Below are 22,686 nucleotides of genomic sequence, written 5' to 3' on the forward strand. Positions count from 1 at the left end.
TGTAGAAGGTCTCCACACTGAAATAGTATAGTGTTCTTTGTACTTGAAGTCATTAAACCATGTGACATTGATTCTTGGACCTTCACTTAATTTTTTTTTTTCCCCTGCAAATGTGCAAGTTATTTGAAAGTGGTTGCATTTGTTAGGTTTTTTTAATTTACATGTTCTATCATTGTTATCATAATTGTTCAATATGATAGGAGTATAATGTGTAGATGCCAAAATTGACTAATGACAGAATGCTGAGCAGTGTTTTTTTTTTTTTTTTTTTTTTTCAAATTACTACCTTACCTGTGTAAATTGGCAATCTTTGCCATACAACTATTTCTATTATGACATTTCATATTTAAAAGATATAGGCCTACATGCAAGGCGTCAGCACAGATTTGTTATCTCTACATTGTATATCACATCACATTACTGTGAGAGCAGTTTCTACATGTAGCACATTTGCAATTAGAACCTGTGCTCATGATGCAACACCAAATGCAAATATTCATGCAAAGATAAAAGAAAATGTAAGGTCAGTGTACCCTGGTACACACAACTTCTAATGTAGGTCCCATGTACACATGCAATTCATATGTACACATGAAATTTGTATATGTATGCATGGTAGTATAATGTACAGTGTAAGTGTAGGGATTTACTTTGAACCATTTATTATAAGTGTATCCCCCTTCTGTTATAACAGGTACCACCCCTCTACACATAAATACGTCAACCCACACATACAGTAGTATTCACATTTACATTCATCCACGCATCCCACCTATCACAGACACACCACCATTATCACATGACATTTTCCACTCTTTCACTTCTCACCCATTGTTCCCTGTAATACTGAAATCATGCCTAAATCACCCACGCCTACACACCATTTACATATTATGAATATTTAGTTTTAACCTTTGTTTCCTTATTTGCATGTTTTGTTATGTTGATTTTGTGTATGAATATTTGTTACAACCCACATTTACATGTAAACCCATGCCAAATTATGTGTAGAATAAACTGGCTACAAGTTAGTTAGCCAAGGCACTCCTAAGTAACACGTGTGCTGCCCTAGTTTGCTTTAAGTGTGACGAGTGCTAGAGAGCTAAGCGAACCCGAGCCCTTACATAAGAAATGTGTTAGATTTTTATTCACTGAAATATCAGAACAAGATATTTATACCTGTGTAGGTCTAATTGTTAAGCATCAATTTACCACTGAGAAAAAAATGTGTTCTGATGATAAAAACCTAATCAGGGTTCTAGATAAAACTGAGTGAATGTTGTTGGCCTATGTGGAAATAATTGACTTGAACAGATTATTTCTTGTGTCTTTTCGCCTTGTAGGTGAACGAGACATATTGCATCATGCGTGGTTGCATTGCATGATGAATGAGAAAATGTGTAAGGTAGCCTCAGAAATTGCTGGATTAGTTATTAGACTATTACAGGTGTCACATTATTCAGTCTAGAAGACTGAAAATGATCTGATTCCCAACATTTTTGTGTGTATCTGTGAAATAATTCCAATTAACCCTATTCGTACAGAAAAAAAGGTAGGCCTAAGCCATACCAATGACCAATTTTCTAACCTATTCAGTGCATGTGTCAGTTGTGAAGAAAATCATCCACAATAAATGTTACAACTAAGTCACATTTGAAATTACGAATACATGACAAGTTGTACTGGTAATAAAAATGAACTATTGGTTAGATCCAATGCAAGTTTAGATATAACATGGTACCTGGTACTTCTCTAGCCTACTTGTGTTTCAAATCTTTGAAGAACTAAAAAATAAAAAAATAAAAAAATAAAAAAATGGGTTTGCCATGAAGATTGCATTTCTTGGCAATGTGCATGAAAAGTTTAAGATATGTATTGAATTACATGTACATGTAATAACACAACCCGTTTGTGTTTCGTGTAATTGTAATCAATAATTGAGATTTCGTTGATTTTTTTTTTTTTTTTTTTTTTTTTTTTCTACGTAGCCCGACCAGGTCACCAGACGCCGTGCGAAGCACGGTAGCTACAACTGTAACTGCGTACTGGGCTGTGTCCTTACCCGGAAAAGTTTCTACGTACAGCTACAGGCACAGCCCAGTCGATCGCTGTATAAATAGCCCGGCGTCTGGTCGGGCTACGTAGTACCGCGTTCACCTATCCCGCTTTCGGTACTCGTACTTCTCAATGAAGAATCTTGTAATGGAGTTTGATGGCTTTTAGGATACGTAGCCTACCGAGTCTTCCGACGATAGAACTATCTCTCATAGTATCTTGGAAGAAGGACATGTGTATCAGAATCGGAGGATCTAGGAGTCCTTTGATTTTAGGTTAGCGCTCTCATCAAATGAAAACACAACGCGAACTCATACACTCGTACACAGCATGCAAGATCGTACAGCTAGCTAGCTCTCGAGCTTGCACTGCTGCGAGTTATGGCAAGTGATGCGGCCAGCGCTCGCCGCCGCGCCCATAGGCACAGCCAGCCGTCAGAGCTAGCTTGCTCTAACTAACGTGCTCTAACTACTAGTACAGCTGTAGTTCCGCAGCTCACTCGGCATGTTGGCTTGATTTCGCTGTAAGTTGGCTTGATGTCCGCAGTCAACAAGCAGTATTCCGCAATTCAAATACGTATCGCCATCGTATCGAAGGAACTTTTTCCAGAAAAGTATGTTTTGTTTTTCGCTTTTTAAAACATTTGAGAAGATTTCGATATCCAAGATATTTTGACACATGTTAAGTTAAATATCTACCTTTCATTTTATACCCAAAACACCTTCTCTTTCGCATGTTTTGCACAACCGAACACTCCTCCCCAGGCCCTTTAAGGATAGACTACTCAACTCACTGACCCCCGACTGCAGTGCTGCCGTTCTCATGTTGGCACAGACCACGACTCAGTCTTCCCACCAAATAGCTGCAAAAGCGCAGTAGCGACACAACAATGACCACACACAAAGAAGTCACATTTGCAACACAAGGTGACTTAAACAGACTGACTGAGGAAATATCCTCATTAAAAATGACAAGCCATGACAACAAAGTCAACCCTGACAATAGCCGACATTCTTGTCATCCAACACCCAACTGCAGCACTAGACGTACCCGTCGTATGTTTGGGCATCAAGACTTCAAAGCAAGCACTGGCTGGTTACAATGTTTTAAAGAGTGGCATGGCATCCAGCAGCTATGCCTCTGTGGCGAGAGCACTGGAGTGGATGAACAGATTGTTGGGAGATGGAAGGGTGAAACCCTCCACAGCCTCATCAGCCAATATGTATCGTGAGACATTTTTAATGCCAATGAAACTGGGCTTTTTTCTTAGATGACGCCCAACAAAACATTGGCCTCCAAAGCCCAAGAATGTCATGGCGCAAAGCTAAACAAGGATAGAGTGACAGTAATGCTACGCGCAAATACGGATGGCAGTGAAAAAAATGAAGCCCTTGTCAACGGGATATCTAAAAATCTGCGCTTCGCTGAAGTACGCGAGGTCTCTCCCAGTGGATTACAGATCCAACAACAAAAAGGCCTGGATGGTTTCTGACGAATTCACAGCTTGGGTGAGGGAGTTCAATAGCAAGTTCACAACTCAATCAATCAATTTACAAATGTGAGTGCAGATATTCCATGTCACGAGTTGAAGACAGGATCCAAAGATTTGGGTATCAACAATAAAAATTACATTTTACCATTGAACACCAATCTGAAATCAGAGAGAAAAATATCTAGCGAAGCACGCAAAATGGCTTACAAAGAAGATAAAATTAAAGCCTTCAATCTGGATATCTTTGTATGAATAAATCTGGTAACTTTGCTCTCCCATGGTAAACAATGGCCTGAAGGTGGAATGAACCTAACACAGCTCATAAAGTATCGACGATTATTGGTCACAATGGGTCTTATCATCAAAAAGAGGTTGGATACCTATGGTATTGGATGACAAAGCCACGTCAAGCTACAAAATTCTTCCATAGCGTGATGCAGCGCAGGCTGTTTGTTTTCATTGCCTCTGTGCTGCATTTTAGAGGCAAAAACGAGGAAAAAGGACAGGAACAAGAAAGGGATATGGCCCATGGCAGAAGGTGAGGCCTGTGCTCCACAGGCTAAGTCAGGCCTTCAAGAGGCATGGCCTGCCTCTTGAGCATGTCAGCGTAGACGGAAGCATGATTGCAGTTACAGAAAATTGAGTGGTCGACATACAGTATATACCAAACAAATGCCATACAAGGTTTGGTTTCAGAAGAATATCAAAAAGTTTGAACTCTGTAATGACAAGGCTACGTGATTCATGTTGAGCTGTACGCAGGGTAGGATTTTGACATCAGGCATGACCCTTGATGCCCCCCCCCCCCACAACTCCAACTTGACCTGATGAAAGAGAAAAAGAATCTGCTACTAATAGCCAAGAAGATGGAGGGGATGCTTGTCCTCCTCCTCCACACCAGCCACACTTGCATCGTCATCAGGACCAACATCCCAGCAATCAACAAGGACAGGAGAAAGAAGACGAAGACCAAGATTCAATGACCACCAGGAGCAGGAAGTAACTGACTGATACAGAAAAAACAAGCTCCACTACTATGCCAAACTGAAAGATTACAAGAACAGTACTGAGCAGAAACAGAACCCAAGAATTGTAAAAGGCAGATGTCACATGCATCACTGTGCTCCAGCTATTAACCTGCACGAAATCTTAGTTGCTGCCCATGCTAGAAGATGTGTAAGCCCATGCAATATATCCACGGTGGGTCGCATTCTGGAAGCAGACCAAAACTAGAATGCTGGTACATGATGGTCCTCCCAGCAAGATTGGCTGTCTTCATTATGTAAATCATGACGACCTGTAAAGGACTATCAACCAGAGACTCTCATGTTCTTGCCTACACAGTTTGGATAGCTTTAATAGTCGGTTTAATTTCACAGTTCCTCATAAAATATGGTCAAGGCAATTTGCAAGTAATCTTTCACTGATGGATATTAACATCTGCGCCATAAAAGGTGTCTTGTAAAAAAATTCATCCGAGATAGAAATCTTTTTTTATATTAGTGTTGTGGGCAACTCATACCTCATATATATGCAATGTGATCAAAGCAATTTTCAGAGACTGAACACTTACGTGCTTGTGGAAATCAACAATGTAAACGTTGGATGGCGCCCTTTACCTTGTTTGCGAAAAACAAGGCTTTGCAGTTAAATCCAAATCTTAACTATAGAGAAGTTTAAGTTCAAGGATTCAGTGAGTAGTATTGTCAAAAATTACTTGTAGAACATTCTGATTTAAATCATGACTACAAAACGACCACTTGATACCCCTGAAAAGGATAAATCAACTCCCCCAAAGTGGCACCACTGAGTATTACACTTTTATTGAAAAAAAAAATATAGAAAATGTGGAATACACAAGGAACCTTTTGCATATTCATATTAAATACAACTGAAAGTATGTTGCAAACAAATTTTTGATGGAATTTGGCAACCTGTCAATCCTCCCAGACTTCATGTGTACTAATCATATGAAGGGAAACCAAGCGGGGAAACAGTCAATGAAAGAAGATATATTCCCTCCCACCCGACAGAAGTTTTGCATATTTCTTTTAACTGAAATGAACTGTGCTATGCTCCTCGCCCTCACAGGATCCATGCCCCTGCATCAGATGTACGATTGTGCACAGTGCATCACTGCATATTTAGGAAACACCTGGTCCCGAGAGCCTCACTTTATATGGCATTTGTTAAAGGGATGGATCAGTATTGCTGGAGATAAGGATTAGGCTTTCAACTTTCTGCGAGATAACAAGAAACCACTTACGAAATAATACAGAGCATATATTATTCTATGAGGAAATCAAAGACTATAAGATGATAATTGGTTTTGGAATGCCTGAGACATCCAAAAATGAAGTAAAACAAAGTGATCTTAATAAAAGGTGGGTACCACCTTTTATTAGGATTGCTCTGTTTTGGATATCTCAGCCATTTCAAAACCAATTTAACATCAAATAAAGGTTAAATCCCTCTTAATATGACATGCCCTTCCACATTTCATACGAGGTTTCTCACTATCTCACAAAAAAAGTTATAAACTTGAAGATAGGTCTTAACCAAAATCATGAAATCGAACAAAATATTGTACCATTCATCGTTCATGACCTCCAAGCTTGACTCCTGCAATGCTCTGCTTGGGAACCTACCGGAAACGGAGATCAAGAGACTGCAACAGGTGCAGAATATAGCTGCCAGGATAGTAACCAAGGTCCACAAGAAGCAGCACAGCACACCTCTGCTTTCAACTCTCCACTGGCTGCCAATTCACCTTCGCATTCAGTTTAAGATTCTCCTCCTGGTTTTCAAGTCTCTAAATGGTAGCACACCTTCATACATTTTTGAACTCAACAAAGATTATGCCCCAACCAGAAACCTTCGGTCAACTCGCCTGCACCTTTTCCAAACACCCAGGGTTAATACCAAGTGCTATGGGCAGCGTGCTTTCAGCACCTTAGCACCAACACTCTGGAATTCTCTTCCTCCCCAACTCCCAGATGCATCAACTGTCAACAGCTTTAAGAACTCATAAAAAAAGTTAACTATTTTCGCACTGCAATACTCTGTAATTTTCTGTAGATTAAGTTTTGTTTGTTTACTTTTTATGTTTATGCATGTTATTACATGTACTGTGAAGCGCTAGAGACTTATGCTTGTATTAAGCTCTTATAAAAGATATTATCATCATTATTAGTATTATTATTATTCCTTTTTCTTATACATTGTCTTATACTTTAAGAAATTCCCAAAAAAATCATCTCATTTGAATAGCACACTGGTAAAACGGACTCAATGTTGCGCGGCGAAATCAATTTGGCATAAGATATAAAAACTAATGTTACATGCAACTAAAACAGTGAACCACTAAAAAAAGGATGACAGTAAAGTGCGAGTCTAATTTTAGAAGCTACAAATCCAGAATCATCTTCTACAATAATACCTGCCTACAGCAACAACTCTGGAACCAAACTCTAGGAAAAACTTCTTAAATTAGACATGCATCAAAAGGTATTTTTCATCTATCTAATAAGGACAAAAAAAAACTTCGTCTTACAGATAACTCAATTTAGTAGATAAAGTTTTGTTTGTTTATTTTGTATCTTTGTTTACTTTTTCTGTTTATGCATAATGTTATGAATGTGAAGCGCACAGAAACTTATGCTTGTATTATGCCCTATGTATGATATTATTATTATTATTACTATTATTATTATTATCATTATTATTATTATTACTACTACTATTATTATCATTATTATTATTATTATTATTATCATTTGTTTTTTCTTAAATACATTGTCTTATCCTTCAAGAAATTCCAAAAAAAAAGGTCAGCTCATTTGAATATAGCGCATTTGTAGAACGGACTCATAATAACGCATGGTAATTAGTATACATACATATATTACAGATGTTGCACGGCAAAATCAATTTGGCATAGTAAGATATAAAGATCATGTTACATTCGAAAATGCCTTAATATATGCAAAGTGGTAACAGCAAAACTTTATATTCTAGAGACGTTCCAATTGAGAAGCACTAAAGAAGGACGACGGTACAGTGCGGGTATGATTTTGGACGCTATGCTTGCATCCGGAATCATATACAATAATATCTGCCTACAATGATAACTCAGGGACCACACTAGAGGAAAAACTGCACAAACTAGACATCCATCAAAGGGTGATTTTTGCCTCTGTGATTAAGCTCATGTTACATTCAAAATTACCTCACTACATGCAAAATGGCAACTGCGAAAGTTTACGTTCTTGAGAGGTTCGAACAGAGAACCACTGAAGAAGGACGATGGTATAATGCGGGCATGATTTTGGATGCTACAAATCCGAAATCATCTTCTACAATGATACCTGCCTACAGCAACAACTCTGGAACCAAGCTCCAGGAAAAACTGAAGAAACTCCAGGTCAACCAACGAGTCATTTTCACCTCAGTGATTAAGCTCATGTTACATTCAAAATTACCTTACTACATGCAAAATGGCAACTGCGAAAGTTTACGTTCTTGAGAGGTTCAAACAGAGAACCACGAAAGAAGGATGACGGTACAGTACGGGCATGATTTTGGATGCTATGAATCCGGAATCATCTTCTACAATTCTGCCAGCATACTACAACAATACAGGAACAAAACTAGAAGAAAAACTTCATCAAGTAGACATCCAGCAAATGGTGACTTTCAGTGCGGGCATTATTTTGGATACTATCAATCCAGAATCATCTTCCACAATAATACCTGCCTACAGCAACAACTCCAGAACCAAATTCCAGGAAAAATTCCATAAATTAGACATCTATTAAAGCTACATTTTCACTTCGGTGATAAAGACAGAGAGTTTTGTTTGTTTGATATGTTGTATTTTTTTTTACTTTTTTCTGTTTATGCATAATGTTATGAATGTGAAACACATAGAAACTTATGCTTGTATTATGCGCTATATAAGATATCATTAATATTATCATTATCATTATTACTCATTTTTTCTTAATACATTGTCTTATACTTCCTTAAAAAGAAAAGTCCCCCAAAAAGATAATCTCATTTGAATATCGCGCATTCTAAAAACGGACTCGTAATAATGCATACTATACGTATATTACAAATGTTGTGCGGCGGAATCAATTTGGCATTTATCAAGATATAAAAGCTCATGTTACATTAGAAATTACCTTATTATGTGCAAAATTGCAACTGCTATTACAAAGTTTATGTTCTTGAAAGGTTATTATCATTATTTATTTGGCATTTGCAAAACAATACAAGTGATAACAGAGAGACACAATAAACAGGTTTTAACAGAGAACCACAAAAGAAAGACAACAATACAGTGCAGGTATGACTTTGGATGACCGAAATCATCTTCTACAATTCTACCGGCCTATTGCACCAACCCACAAACAAAACTAGAAGAAAAACTTCATCAAGTAGACATCCATCAAATGGTGACTTTCAGTGCTGGCATTATTTTGGATACTACCAATCTGGAATCATCTTCCACAATAATACCTGCCTACAGCAACGACTCTGAAACCAAACTCCAGGAAAAACTCCATGAATTAGACATCCATCAAAGAGTGATTTTCACCTCTTTGATTAGGACGGAGAGGAATCTTTGTCTTACAGACAACTCAAAGGTATGTACATATCAGCTATTCTCAGCATGTTCTTATTAAAAATGAATCACAAATTATAAATCATCATGTCAGAAATTAGACAGAACAAGTCTGTAACAAATGTCACATGCTTTAGTATTATCAAAATACTAGACTAGGCCTTTCCCACATTCATGAAAATTACATTGTGCGATATACAATTAATTTTTTTCGATAAAAATCGGCAATAGCGAACATTTTTATTATTTTCAGCTTATTTAAACATAAATTGAACGTCCTAAAACTCATCCTCTCTCACTTCAATGCCTACACTTGTTTGAATGTAACTCATACATGTTGTTAGCACTGACAGCGCACTAACAGCACTGATAGCAATGATTTGACCTTACAGAAGCGTGCTGTTAGTCGAAATCACTAACAGGGCTGTTAGCCTAACATTGCTATGCCGCCCAGAAATAACAGTAGTGGTGATGTCTTAATTAAGTAACAGTGCCAGGGGCATCGATTGTGAAAATGTTAGGGAATATATTTTTTTTTTTGCGTGCGCTGTAACTTAAGTTGTCTCCTTTTTTACACCATGTAGACAAACTTCAAAATAGATTTACCTAGACCTAATTAAGAATGAAGGGGGTTGTGGGCGAGATAGATTTTGCTAATGATGACACGAGGAGACCAAGATATGATCCTTTTCAAGAAGAAAGTGGAAGTGATCCCCCCCCCCGGAAATATCTGTTTTCCAAAGGTGTGCTCTTTTGACATTGTAACAGTTATGAAAGAACACTACATATCGTACCCTAAATGCAATCAATGCAACTTAAAGGACAGGACCAGCTTCTGATAGACATGCGAGCAGGGTGAATGAAGCAAGAGAATACATCATAAAAGTTTGAGGAAAATCGAACAATCCGTTCATAAGTTATGAATTTTTGAAGTTTCTGCTTAGTCACTGCTGGAGAGAAGACTACTACAGGTTGTGATGTCACATGTGTAGAACAATATAAAGAAAATAATATTTTTACATGTTGAATTTTCACACTTAATTCAGAAAGCTTACCTAAAAAGGTAAGTGAAGCAGATGAAATCTGAGAGAAAGAAGATTCTGGGACAGGTTGGTGACCTAGAAAATCGAAGTTGGCGGTGCTACTTTTCGTTTAATGGTGTTCAAGAATCTCCATGTGAAAACTGCAATGATACTGTCAACAAAATCCTTTGTGATTTCATCAGTCTTCCTCTGGACGTGTTTCACATCGCAAGATGCTGCAGAAACCCTCCATCAGTACACCAAAGAAATGATCAGCAAAATCAGAACAATCCAAGAGTCATACATGTGGCGTTTGCTACATTTTCAGAAAAGGAAAGAGCTCACCACACTAGCATCACTAAGTTCAAGGAGGGTGAATTTAAAGGTCACAAGGTTTTGTCAGCGAGGATCTTTCAAGGAGGGTACTTGATATGAGAAAGGGCAGTGTGAGATGTTGAAGCATTTGAAGGAGCATAAGAGGCCCTTCTTTTCGAATTGCCCCAAGATTCTGGGGACAAGAGCCCCGAAGTTAGGGGAACCTCGTCACTCACCAGTACTGCTCGGCAGACCCAAGAAAGCCATTCTCATCCAAATTCTGCTTCTGCTACCACCAAAAATGACAGGCATCTTTGTTTTACCACAATGCACCTTCATGCCAAATATCTATTTTGAAGTGACAATGTTTTAAATCATGATAAAAAGGGAAAAACTAGATGCGATTACTGCATATACACTCTGCCTGTGCTTGTTATACAGTCACTCTGCACTGCCATCAAGTATAACATGCACTGGAATCACTTGTTAAGGCAATGCATCAATTACGTGGAGTACCCAATAGAGCAGTAACTCATTATGCAGAGATTACTGTACAACACAAATTTGTTTGTACATGAAACTGCATAATACCAAACCTCTGACATAGCATTATCTATAAGCCAGTTCGGGGTTCCACTTTGAGCATGAACAGAAAAAGGTCATCTGTACCGGCAGAGCATGTTGGCTTTTTATTCACTGAGATAAGCATCTGTGATGTACTGATTATTCAAGTGATCATTATGAGTGGTGCTTGCCAGCACATCCACCTGACAGCAAAAGTGATATTTGACAATATCAATAGAAAAAGATTATTTATACATTCAATGCAAAATAATGAAATGGATGCTTTCCAAAGTGCTAACTGCTGGATCATTCCCGTCACCTGGTCTACGCAAGTTCATCCTTTGTTTCAACTGAAATACCTTCTCTCGCTTGAAAACGCGTGGAGTGCCTAATCAACTGAGAAAGAAGAAAGGTCATTTGTACCGATGTGCCCATGAGCCAACCCTGAACTGGCTTATTGCCTACAAGGTTGTAGGAGATGACATCAATAGAGGATATAAATGCAGTCTTCAAAGAAGTAAAACTTTCTAGAAATCAGTGCTCAGTTTCCTCAGTTGCAACGGATTCCACCTCATTGGCCCCGACAGTACTCACTCTCCTTGCAGGTATTCCTGAATGACGTTTTGAGTAATTACACTCTTTCACGACAGCGTTCCTCTCAAGATTTAAAGGTAGTCACTCACTCCAGTGATGCAGGGTCAAAGGTCATGCTTTCCTCAGTGGGTAAACCCTCATGTGTTCCCTCAGCTCCCCAATGGGGGTCTCCCAGTGCCGCTCAAAGTAGACGTTCAGGAGCAGCTTCGACCTCGGCGCCATCTGTAGGACAGCCGGCACGTAGTGCGTGAGCAGCTCCCGCCTCTCGCTGCAAGGGTAATCACAGAGATGTTCCAGCAGATTAATAATCGTAACAAGAAAATCACTATGAGAGCGCAAACCTCAACAAAATAGTTCATTTTCGGACATACACGCATACAATTTACATATGCTAAAAATTGCTCTATTTCCCATAAGATAAAGAATCCTTTGTAGTGTCTCCACCGCTTGATGTGTGTGTCTTATTGAGCACACATTCGATGATTGCATGAGCATCTCAAAACACGCACAGGTTGAATTTCTTCATTTGTTGGCCCTTTTTACAAATGATAAAGAATCCTTCAAAAAATTTGAAACAATTTCTGCATCCAGACAGTGATTAGGATCACTACCACATTTAATCATCTGTTTTTTGTGTCATTATCAAGTTTTTCCTGTAAACTTCATCCAAATATGTTCACAACTTTTTAATTGTTTTGCAAACAAACAGACAGATAAACAAGCAAACAAACTAACACCAGCAAAAGTTAGCATGACCTCCTTAGCTGAGGTAATAACTAAGACTGTGAATGAGAAGAGTTCATACAGCTCCCTTACTCAGTCCAAAACAATTCACATTCAGGAACGGCTTACCAGTACAACAATGTAAAAGACACACATAAAACAAAATTCATATCGCTGCAGCAAGGCTTACCTTCCCGACAGATTGATGGGGCCCAAAATGGCTCCCAAGGCACACATGGGCAATCTGGTTTGGACTGCTTCAAACCACTTCACGACCACCTCTCCCATGATGTTGATGGGCATGTCTAGGAGGGTGTGGTAGAAGTCGTGGACCTCCCGGTAACGCTGGAGAACATACGCTAGGTCTGGATCGTCAACGAAGCGCACGGGTGCTCTGGTATCAGCTGAGATGTTCTATGCAGAAATGATAACATACGTATTCCGACTTGCAAATGATCCAATTTTCATCAGCTTAGAATATCTTTTCCCCCTTTCAAAATATCTTGGCCATACACTAAGTGCATTGATACTCAAATGCCATCAAAGATGTTTTACGGGATATTTGTTACCATGTAGTGTATTTTATACTCCTTGTTTTTTCAACAGTATGATACATTCAACTTCTTGCAAATGAGTTTCTCTTTTTAACTTACATACACACACAAATGATACCATCAATTTGAACTGAGTTTATCAAATACAAACTACTACATTGAGACTGTCTGATATCAAGTCACAATTTTTTTTTTGTTCAAGAATTTCAGTTGGGGTTTTCTATTTAACCCTGAAAGGGTCGAGGGGGGCGGAATCCGCCCCCCCCTCGACGTTTCGCGCTATAATTCTGTAACGCGAGAAGGCCTCGTCGTGAGGTTTCTTGACTTTGTTTGTTCAAGTCTTGCGCAACTTTTGAGACCAAATTTGCAACGTCCGCACATACTTTTGTGAAGCCACGCCCATTTTTGTAATGGAATGTCGCCCCAAACCGGGCACAATTTTGTGATTTTGTGTACATTTCCTATGGAAAACGGTGCTCTGTCACGAAAGTCATAAAAACCTCATTATTTTTACAATTAATCACTTTCATTGATTAATTTTGTGCTAATCATGGTAGAAAAGTGGTCAGTGACAATTTCCAATGAAAAAACAAAGAAAAAACAATCCATCCCCCCCCCCCCCCCCCCCCCCCCCCGGTCTGAGCATAGCCAAAAAAGCCCGGCCCTTTTAGGGTTAAACAACTGAAACAAAGAAATAATCAAACTCACATTGGACACCATAAAATCATGATACATCTTTCCAAATGTGTCATCTGGTAGGCCAGCCAGGTATTGCATATCAACAGTCGTGTGATTGATGCGAGGTCTCTCCCTGAGGAGGGAAAGAGAGAGATAGTGAGGGTGAATGGTATTAAAGATGGCATGATGCACATTTTAAAGGTATTATTTACCATTTGCAGATAAAACAAAAACCCAGCTTTACTGCTTCAAATTAGTTTTGAAATGTGAGTTAGGGATAGAAACAACCAATGTAAAAATGGAAAATGGTAATCAGTACAATTAATTTTAAGAATTGTTACATATATACAAAATGTGAACAATAGTTATAACAGAATTGTTTCTAAAATAAAACATCTACAGTTATGCTTTATTGAGAAAAACAGTGATACCTCTGTATATTTTAGGCTATATTGCAAATTTTTTATATGGTATGATGTTTTGTGGTACAACTGACCTACTCATATGCATCAAATGTGATAACGAACATTTTTTAAATCGCTGTTCCCAATACACTTCTACCATGACAAAGCTAAAACCCTACTCTAACTGAGAAGTTCTATCACATTCACATCTGAAGATGAGTTTATTAACATTTGAAAGGTGATTGACAATACTAATCCCACATAATACATTACTATCAATAAATATGAGAACATCTCCCAACCCTCCACTGGTTTGAGATACCGAGTGCCACATGACACAAAATATTCACTCGTTCTTCAAGAATACGTTATTTGCACTATAACAGAAATAAAAACGAATATCAGTAATAAAATCAGGCAATCTCAAGTCTATGCTAGATTTGCTAGAAGATCTTTATACTCATTGCACCTAAAAGGTGTCTTGTGATGGGAAAAATCTGAAGAGCATCATGTTGATTAGTTTAATTTCACTACAATCATGAATCTAACTTGATATCCTGAAAATAAAAGGACAAAAAAAAGAGATAAAACCTTCACATCCAATATACCAGATTGACCTATTTTAAACTTTGACAGCTTTAATTTTTGGGGACCACTGTTTGAACAATGCTTCAGTCACAACACTCACTTGAGTATTTCTCTGCCGACTGGGTCCTCTTTCATTAGTCTATACAGTCTTGGAAGAGCGATGAATCCAGTCGTTTCTCCGAACACTGCCACCATATCTGAGCAGAAACAGATTCACGTTAATGCTAGTAGGCAGCAACCTTGTTTCAATATGACCCTCCCTGCCCTTGGTTGGCTTGTAAAATTGTATTCAATCGAAATTTATTTCACACAAGCAATCAAAAGAAATAGTTAAAATCGGGATATGATAACATAAAGACAAATTGATACAATATATTATGCTGGGCTCAACATTAGTAGTTGCTCAGGGCCACCAAACGGCTATCTTTCGGTGGTCCAATTGGGTAACTAAGGATTCAAACTGGATGGTTATGCTTGCTTTTATTTTTGGCCACTAAAATTTCATATCTGAAGTTTGTAGTGGTTCAAATGGGTCACTAGAGAAAAAACTTGGTGTCAAGCCCTGCTACAAACAGTGAATGGTCATGAGCTCAATGGCACAAGATTTCATAAGAGGTGAAAGATTTAGGTGCTCTATCCAGCAACAAGGTAAAGCCGAGATGAATACTGTACCTCATCTTTCACTGAGAGCGAAATCTTGTGTTTTATACAACACCTTGGAGATTAACGAATGTGGTTCGCATTTTTTTTTTTGAAAAAGTTGCATACATTGTAGTCAGACACACACAAAAGTGATTTGTTGAACTTGGTGATGACAGTAAAATTAGTGACTGAATGCGCTTATAGCTGATTGAGTGCACACAGCAAAGTTATGTTTATTATGACATCAGAGGTGTGAAATGGTACAAATACTATGAGTTGATCATGAATCTAACAATGGAGTCAATGTGGATTAGTGATGTCATGTGTGCGCGACCCATTTCCATTCAAACAAAATTGCACGGCTCAACAGCAACAGCACATGCAATAGCACTTTTAAATGCATGTCACATGATGAGCAATTGACCAATCGCACAACTAGAATCTTTTCAGGTGTTGTATAATATGGATAAAAGTCAATGAAACTGAAGGTGAAAACAATATTCAATGCAACTAATGTATAAGCACAAAGCAAACAGCCAAAGAAAACCAAATCTGTGTTTGTTAGAATAGACACTAATCTTCAAACTACATGTACGTGTATGACAGAATTACTACCAAAAACAAGAGACCCGCGGGTCTAGCGCTCACCTGAGTATCGCAAGTTCACCTTTCACGCAGTCACTAATCTAAATTATTCACAGCTCTACTAAAATTTGACCAGGCTTCTCAAGTAGAAGATGAAAATGTACAATAAGGGCCGAAATTTTTAAAGATTCCTTCATTTGGGGGGATTGGGGGCCCCCTGGGGCCCTCTGGGTGGGGCATGGTGCCCATTTTGATAAATTGAGATCCTGACCCCCTAGGGATGCTACCTGCCAAGTTTGACGAAAATCCATCATGAGGTTTTCAGGAAGAAGATGAAAATGTACAATTCAGGCCCCCATTTGGACCTTCCCAACCCCCCCCCCCCCCTGCCCCCAAGAGGGGCACCCCTGGATTTGCTATGAACAAACTTGAAACTACAGTCATTAATGTACTCACTCATAGTATTATCTTAGCTCTATAACTTCTGATTCTAGAGAAGATTTTTAAAGATTCCTTCATTTTGGGGGGTTTGGCCCCGCTGGGGCCCCTGGGTGGGGCATGGTGCCCATTTTAACAAATTGAGATCCTAACACCCTAGGGATACTACCTGCCAAGTTTGGTGAAAATTGGTCATGGGGTTCTCAAGAAGAAGATGAAAATGTATAATTTAGGCCCCATTAGGACCCCTCCCCACCCCCCTCCCCTGGGTCCCAAGGGGGGCACCCCTGATTCTGCCATGAACAAACTTGAAACTACAGTCATCAATGTACTAACTCATAGTATTAACTTAGCTCTATCACTTCTGGTTCTAGAGAAGAAGATTTTTACAGATTCCTTAATTTTGGGGGGTTTGGGCCCCCCTGGGGGCCCCCTGGGTGGGGCATGGTGCCCATTTTAACAAATTGAGTTCCTAACCCCCTAGGGATGCTACCTGCCAAGTTTGATGAAAATCGGTCTTGGGGTTTTCAAGAAGAAGATAAAAATGTAAAAGTTTACGCACGACGGACGACGCACGACGGACGACGGACGACGCACGACGGACGACGCACGACGCACGACGCACGACGCACGCCGGACGCCGGACGAAGGGCGATCGCAATAGCTCACTTGAGCCTTTGGCTCAGGTGAGCTAAAAAAGAGAAGAATATGTATTGAGGAGAAGATCTCCTCAATACGTTCTTAAAAGTGGGGGCCAGTTTATATTTCTGGTGCCACTTCCGGATTTTATCAGCTGACAAGCAGAAAAAGAAAGGAAAAAAAAAGGCCCTCAGCGCAACTTTCTGCTGCAGCTTACTTCTGGTTTCTTTGGCTGAAAATCAAAATAAAAGAAAAAAAGAAAAGAACTAGAAATGTCGCTTTGGCGACTGGTATGCCTCCGCCATAATGCATGATTTTCCCAATAGGTCTAGATAGTACATGTGGACACTGTGTGATTACATTTTCACAAAATTGGCAAAATATTGGAATGACAAGTTTGTCACAAATGTGTTGAATGTTCACCTTCCTTGACGTAGGTCTAATTGGATGAATAGGAGAGCATATATCTAGGGATTTAAGGACTTTAACTTGACTTTGAACCATTCATACATTTAGGCATTGAGTAATTTTCAAGGTACAGGTGTGGAGAAAAAGTGCAATTTCTGAATTGAATAGTAAATTGTTACCATTTTCATCTGGCCCTTGACCCTAAAATTCATGAGATAATTACTTTCAGGTAGAACATGCATAATATGTACTAAGTTTCACGGTAACTTGAGCCACTTCCGAGATATGGAGGAAAAAGTTAGTTCAGCACTTTCAATTGATCTTTGACCTTTTGACCTTTGAGGCAAAAAGAGAAAAAAAAACTTTCCACAGAATTTCTATTTGGTTACACACGCATACACCAAGTGTAAAAAAATAACCCTGCTGGCATTGCATAAATATGAGGGTAATAGTAAAATTTTGAAGTCTTGCACTTGACCTTTACCCCTGACCTTTGACCCCATGAACCCTACATTCTCTAGATAATCACTTCCAGTCAGTACATGTATATACTATGTTCCATGAAGATACCTTAACAATTTTCCAAGGTACAGAGAAAAAAAAGAAGTTTTAATATTTCTACTTGACCTTTTGACCTTTGACCCTTGACCTCATGACCCAAACTTTCACCAGAGAATCTTAATTGGGTAATACATGTATACACTAAGTTCCAAGAAAATATCTTCAGGCATTCAACAGATATGGTGGAAATAGTGAAATTTTATGTATTTGATCCTGACCTTTTGACCTTGACCTTTGACCTCATGACCCAAACTTTCACCAGAGAATCTCAATTGGGTAATACATGTATACACTAAGTTTCAAGAAAATATCTTCAGGCATTCAATAGATATGGTAGAAATAGTGAAATTTTATGTATTTGACCCTGACCTTTTGACCTTTGACCTTTGACCTCATGACCCAAACTTTCACCAGAGAATCTTAATTGGGTAATACATGTATACACTAAGTTTCAAGAAATTATCTTCAGGCATTCAATAGATATGGTGGAAATAGTGAAATTTTATGTATTTGACCTTGACCTTTTGACCTTTGACCTTGAGCTGCTGCACCCAAAAGTTGATAGGCACAACTTCACCCCCTAATACACATACATGCCAAGTTTCATTAGAATACCTCAACAGGTTTCGATAGTTACCTTGTCCACAAAATTCATTACGGACGGACGGAAGGACGGACGGACGGACGGACGGACGGACGGAAGGACAACCCGAAAACATAATGCCTCCGGCACCACTTCGTGGCGGAGGCATAAAAAGGCCTTACCTGCACTTCTAAGGCCTCTGTTACAAACTAGACCTTGTGTATTTTTTTTTTTTTTGCGGATCGATGCGCTTAGAAACATCAGTATTAAGCGCTATCTTGGCTGTACCATTTCAAGTGTTCATATTGGCATGGACCATTAATAGAGTTCGGACATTATCATTATCATTATGTATTCCTATTTATTATTAAAAAAAAAGGGGGGCAAGCCCCCCCACCCCCACCCCCCCCCCCCCACCCATACCATTTCAAGCGGCCCTGCTTACCATGCCTGTAGGGATTGTAGAGTGACATAAAACCAGATCCAGCTGTGAGAAGGATCTTCTGCAGGGCTGTGGTGGGAGTGTGATGTTCATACAGGACACCGTCTACAGTAGGCTTTGCCATTGTCTCATCTGGATAACCATCTGCAAATCCAACAAAAGTCAGTGAACATTGTCAACCTAAACTAAAGCCGGTACTCTACGTAGTGGTAAGTCAACATCTAGTAACTGTTTCGGTGGGTAGCTGCACATCGGTTGATTAACACTTGATTTTTGTCAAAAAGCGCAGACAGATCTTTCTTCTTCCTTTTGTAGTCTCTGACCATTATTTGGTTGTTGCTTTATACTTTGCTGTATTTCTGGTTTGCCTACTCTCCCTTTGTTGTCTGTCTAGACCTTGTATTAATTCCCATTAGTTTGCTTTTCAGCATTGCCTTGCAGTCTGACATTAATTCAGTTAAGTTAATGATATTCAGTTGTCACCTCCATCATCATCACTTCAGATACCTTTCTTCTTTTTCAGTTCTGTCACCTTCATTCTTTCGCTATTCAGGTGTGTTCATTCATTTTACCCCACACCTGATTATTTAGTTGAGCCCAGACAGCTCCCATTCTTACGTAATCACCCCCTCCTGCTTCCATCATCTCATGCTCTCCTTTACTTATCCCCTCTTACACTTGTAAGAGGGGAGATAACTTAATGTGGAGAACTCAGGAAAGATGCAAATGAGACAAACTGAAGTCGATAAAGTCTGGTACTGTAGTACTCTGCTTTATTCTGAAGGCAATTCCCCCTTGGTAAACTTCTGCATGAACATAACTTACATAAACAATATTTACATATATATTCAAATTATCTACAACAACCAATAGAACTAAATGGAACAGAGGACTTCAATAAAGTGGAAGAGTCCAATTCAATAAATCGACCAATAGATAAAGAGGAGCATGAGATGATGGGAGCAGGAGGGGGTGATTACGTAAGAATGGGAGCTGTCTGGGCTCAACTAAATAATCAGGTGTGGGGTGAAATGAATGAACACACCTGAATAGGGAAAGAATGAAGGTGGCAGAACTGAAGAAGAGCAAAGGTATCTGAAGTACGATGGAGGTGACAACTGAATATCATTAACATAACTGAATTAATGTCAGACTGCACGGCAGTGCTGACAAGCAAACTAATGAAAATTAATACAAGGTCTAGACAGACAAAAAAGGGAGAGCAGACAAACAAGATATACAGCAAAGTAAGCAACAAAATAAAGGTTCTACATCAGCATCCTGGCCATACTCAATGGCCCAAATTCTCAAAGGTGGAATAAGACCCCGTTTACAGTGCGAGGCTCGGCCGTGGCCCCCCTCAACGTGGAAAACTAGTATAGTTGAAGGTGGTTTTGTCCTGCAAAGGATTTTTCCTTCGGCAAAGGCCTTTGCCCGAACGGCGACTTTGTCGCCACGGAATCCAGTTGGCAAAGGGTCTGAAAACCAGGCTATACCAAATTGCGTTTGTTTACAAGCAGAGCGCCACTACGACAAAATATTGAAAGGTTTGAATTAAAAGCGCGGCCGAGCCCAGCAGTGTAAACGGACAAAATTGCGAGGCTCGGCCGCGCAATTGAGGCCCGGCTGTAAACGGGGTCTAACTTTATTACACCACTTATTCCGCCGATTTATTACGCCTCTTATGCAAATCAGGCCCTCGTTACGCGATGACGCGATTTCTTCCCCAGAATCTCGTCAAAGGTGGAATAACTTATTCCCCAGAATAACTATTCCGCGGAATATTTATTCCAGCTTTGAGAATTTGGGCCAATAGGAAGAGGGATCCTTATGAGTAGGAGGCCCCCCCCCCCCCCCCCTGCCTTGAGAATGGGTGTCCCGGACTGAGTTAGAATAGCAGTGGGGGACCCAGAGGGTGGCGCAACCGACACACGCCCCCTTTATTTTTCGTTAAAAGCAAAAGAAATAAAAATAAAAAAAATGAAATTAAACCTGGAAGTGGCCGCAGAAATATTAGTTGCGCTCCCCCCCCCCCCCCCTTTTACAGAATTCCTGGATCCGCCCCTGGAATTAATAGGGTACATTAAATTTTACATGTCATTATAACTACAAGCAGCCGCTGTCGCGAAGCGACCGCCGTGCAGTGCTTTGCACGGCGGTCTGGTCAGGCTAATGTCATTATTGCTTGGACGTTAAACGAGAGTTGGCAGCAGCCCTGCATTTACTAAATGCATCTTGATTACTCACATCTAGACACCCACAACCCAACTCAACAGTCGACCAATTTCAGGCATGTTGCCTTTCGCCTAGACAGAAAAATCCGGCTGTGCAGAGCAGAGGAGTCTTTTATCATTTTTTGACCTTCTGGGACTCATATGAGGGGATTCCGTGAAACCAGACACAGTCTCCGCACAGAACGTATCCCAAATCCATGAACGATCAGATACAGCTAGGGTAACATCCCCAGTATTCGGTCACTTAAGCTTTTTTGCAATATTTTTCAAACAAAAATAATACATACATACATCATACCTACAGCAATGTATGTGAAATATATCAAATTTCTTTAATCTCAACTTTCATTTCGTTAAATATCTCACAGAATTGCACAAAATAGCGAAATATTTCACCTTGAAAATTCCCCAGTATACGGTCATCGGCTCCAGTATTCGGTCACGCGATATGCGTGTTCAAAGTCAATGCGTGTTCAAGGCACCTGAAAAACGCGCGCGCGCGCTACCTTGTTGGCGCAAAATTGCATCGGGGACGTTGCGGCGACCGTTGGTGACCGAATACTGGGGCCTCGGCACTTGCATTCAACCCTTGTACATTGGGACACTGTATCGGCACGTACGGACATTTTGTTTTTCTTTTGCGTTTTTGAGGATACCATTACACTCCAAGCTTGCGACAAGCGAAAAATCCCGCGAGGGAACGGCGTATTTCTCGATTTTTAGCGCCTTTTCGGCGACCCGTACTCTTAAAACTGGACCTTATCCGCGCGCGCTTTTGGAAAGTAGCGCCGATTCTGCACTTTTGACGGTAAAATTTGGGATTTTGGATGGATTTTTGGAGGGGGCTAAGGGAGTTTCCTGTTGTGAATGAGTGTGTAAGTATGTGAATTAGTGTGATTTGCGTGTGTTGTGACAGTTGAACTTACTGGCTGGTGACTAGTGATAAGTGACCGAATACCGGTGCCTGACCGAATACTGGTGCCGTTACCCTACATACCGATCTTTCGGTCATTCTTCTACTAGTGTCATCCTTTCGCTTCTCACTTTTCTTTAAAAGGTGGTATAGAAATGTGATCAGATGGTGATGCACAAGGTTTAATTTTAACGTACCGGTAGCAAATAGATTAACGTTTACTGTAACGTCCATGGCATTAACGAGTTCCTTACAAAAAGTTATAAATATACTTAATTATACTTGATGACAGCAACTTTAACCATTGCATTGCAATTGGGACTGTGCAAATGTAATTTACACATGCTGAGCTGAGCTTACTTACCGTTCCCACGACGCTCGCGCTCGTGAAGACATCTCCTAACACCGAAAATCCAAACAGCTTTATGAACAGCAAGACATCGTTTGTTCTTGAGCTGTAATACTACATTTCTCGAAGAACTCAAAACAGACGATGCATTCATGTTGTGAAGTTTGATTTTTGTATTTTCAAAGAAAGAGCTCTTTCTTATGGTCGAGGATTCGGTGAAGGTGATGTGCTGAAGTTGTCGTCATATAGATAGAAGTGATGAGGGCTTAGTCAC

At 39.7% G+C, this 22,686-nt stretch overlaps 2 protein-coding genes across 2 annotated transcripts; one reads left to right on the forward strand and one right to left on the reverse strand.

Moving 5' to 3' along the window:
* Nucleotides 1-6,149: 6,149 nt before the first annotated feature.
* LOC140240576 (uncharacterized) lies at nucleotides 6,150-6,578 on the forward strand. The gene has a single exon (XM_072320337.1). It carries the CDS (start codon nucleotides 6,150-6,152, stop codon nucleotides 6,576-6,578), a length of 429 nt encoding a protein of 142 aa, XP_072176438.1.
* A 5,086-nt stretch (nucleotides 6,579-11,664) lies between these two features.
* Nucleotides 11,665-22,647, reverse strand: LOC140240868 (ubiquinone biosynthesis protein COQ4 homolog, mitochondrial-like). The gene is made up of 6 exons (XM_072320642.1): nucleotides 22,428-22,647; nucleotides 18,920-19,060; nucleotides 14,719-14,815; nucleotides 13,657-13,759; nucleotides 12,585-12,808; nucleotides 11,665-11,939 (listed from the first exon to the last, which is right to left on the reverse strand). The coding sequence occupies exons 1-6, from the start codon at nucleotides 22,564-22,566 to the stop codon at nucleotides 11,783-11,785; spliced, it is 861 nt and encodes a 286-aa protein (XP_072176743.1). The 5' UTR covers nucleotides 22,567-22,647; the 3' UTR covers nucleotides 11,665-11,782.
* Between the last annotated feature and the right edge of the window lie 39 nt (nucleotides 22,648-22,686).

The sequence above is a fragment of the Diadema setosum genome, chromosome 17, assembly GCF_964275005.1.
Source record: "Diadema setosum chromosome 17, eeDiaSeto1, whole genome shotgun sequence".
Lineage (NCBI taxonomy): Eukaryota > Metazoa > Echinodermata > Echinoidea > Diadematoida > Diadematidae > Diadema > Diadema setosum.

What these genes read in the sequence shown, in the direction of transcription:
- LOC140240576 (XM_072320337.1), top strand. Translation starts at nt 6,150, where the DNA reads ATGACCTCCAAGCTTGACTCCTGCAATGCTCTGCTTGGGAACCTACCG.
- LOC140240868 (XM_072320642.1), bottom strand. Translation starts at nt 22,566, where the DNA reads ATGAATGCATCGTCTGTTTTGAGTTCTTCGAGAAATGTAGTATTACAG. An exon ending in CTACAATCCCTACAGGCATG is followed by an intron (nt 14,816 to 18,919) that starts GTAAGCAGGGCC and finishes GTTTCTGCTCAG; the next exon opens with ATATGGTGGCAGTGTTCGGA. An exon ending in GTCGGCAGAGAAATACTCAA is followed by an intron (nt 13,760 to 14,718) that starts GTGAGTGTTGTG and finishes TTCCCTCCTCAG; the next exon opens with GGAGAGACCTCGCATCAATC.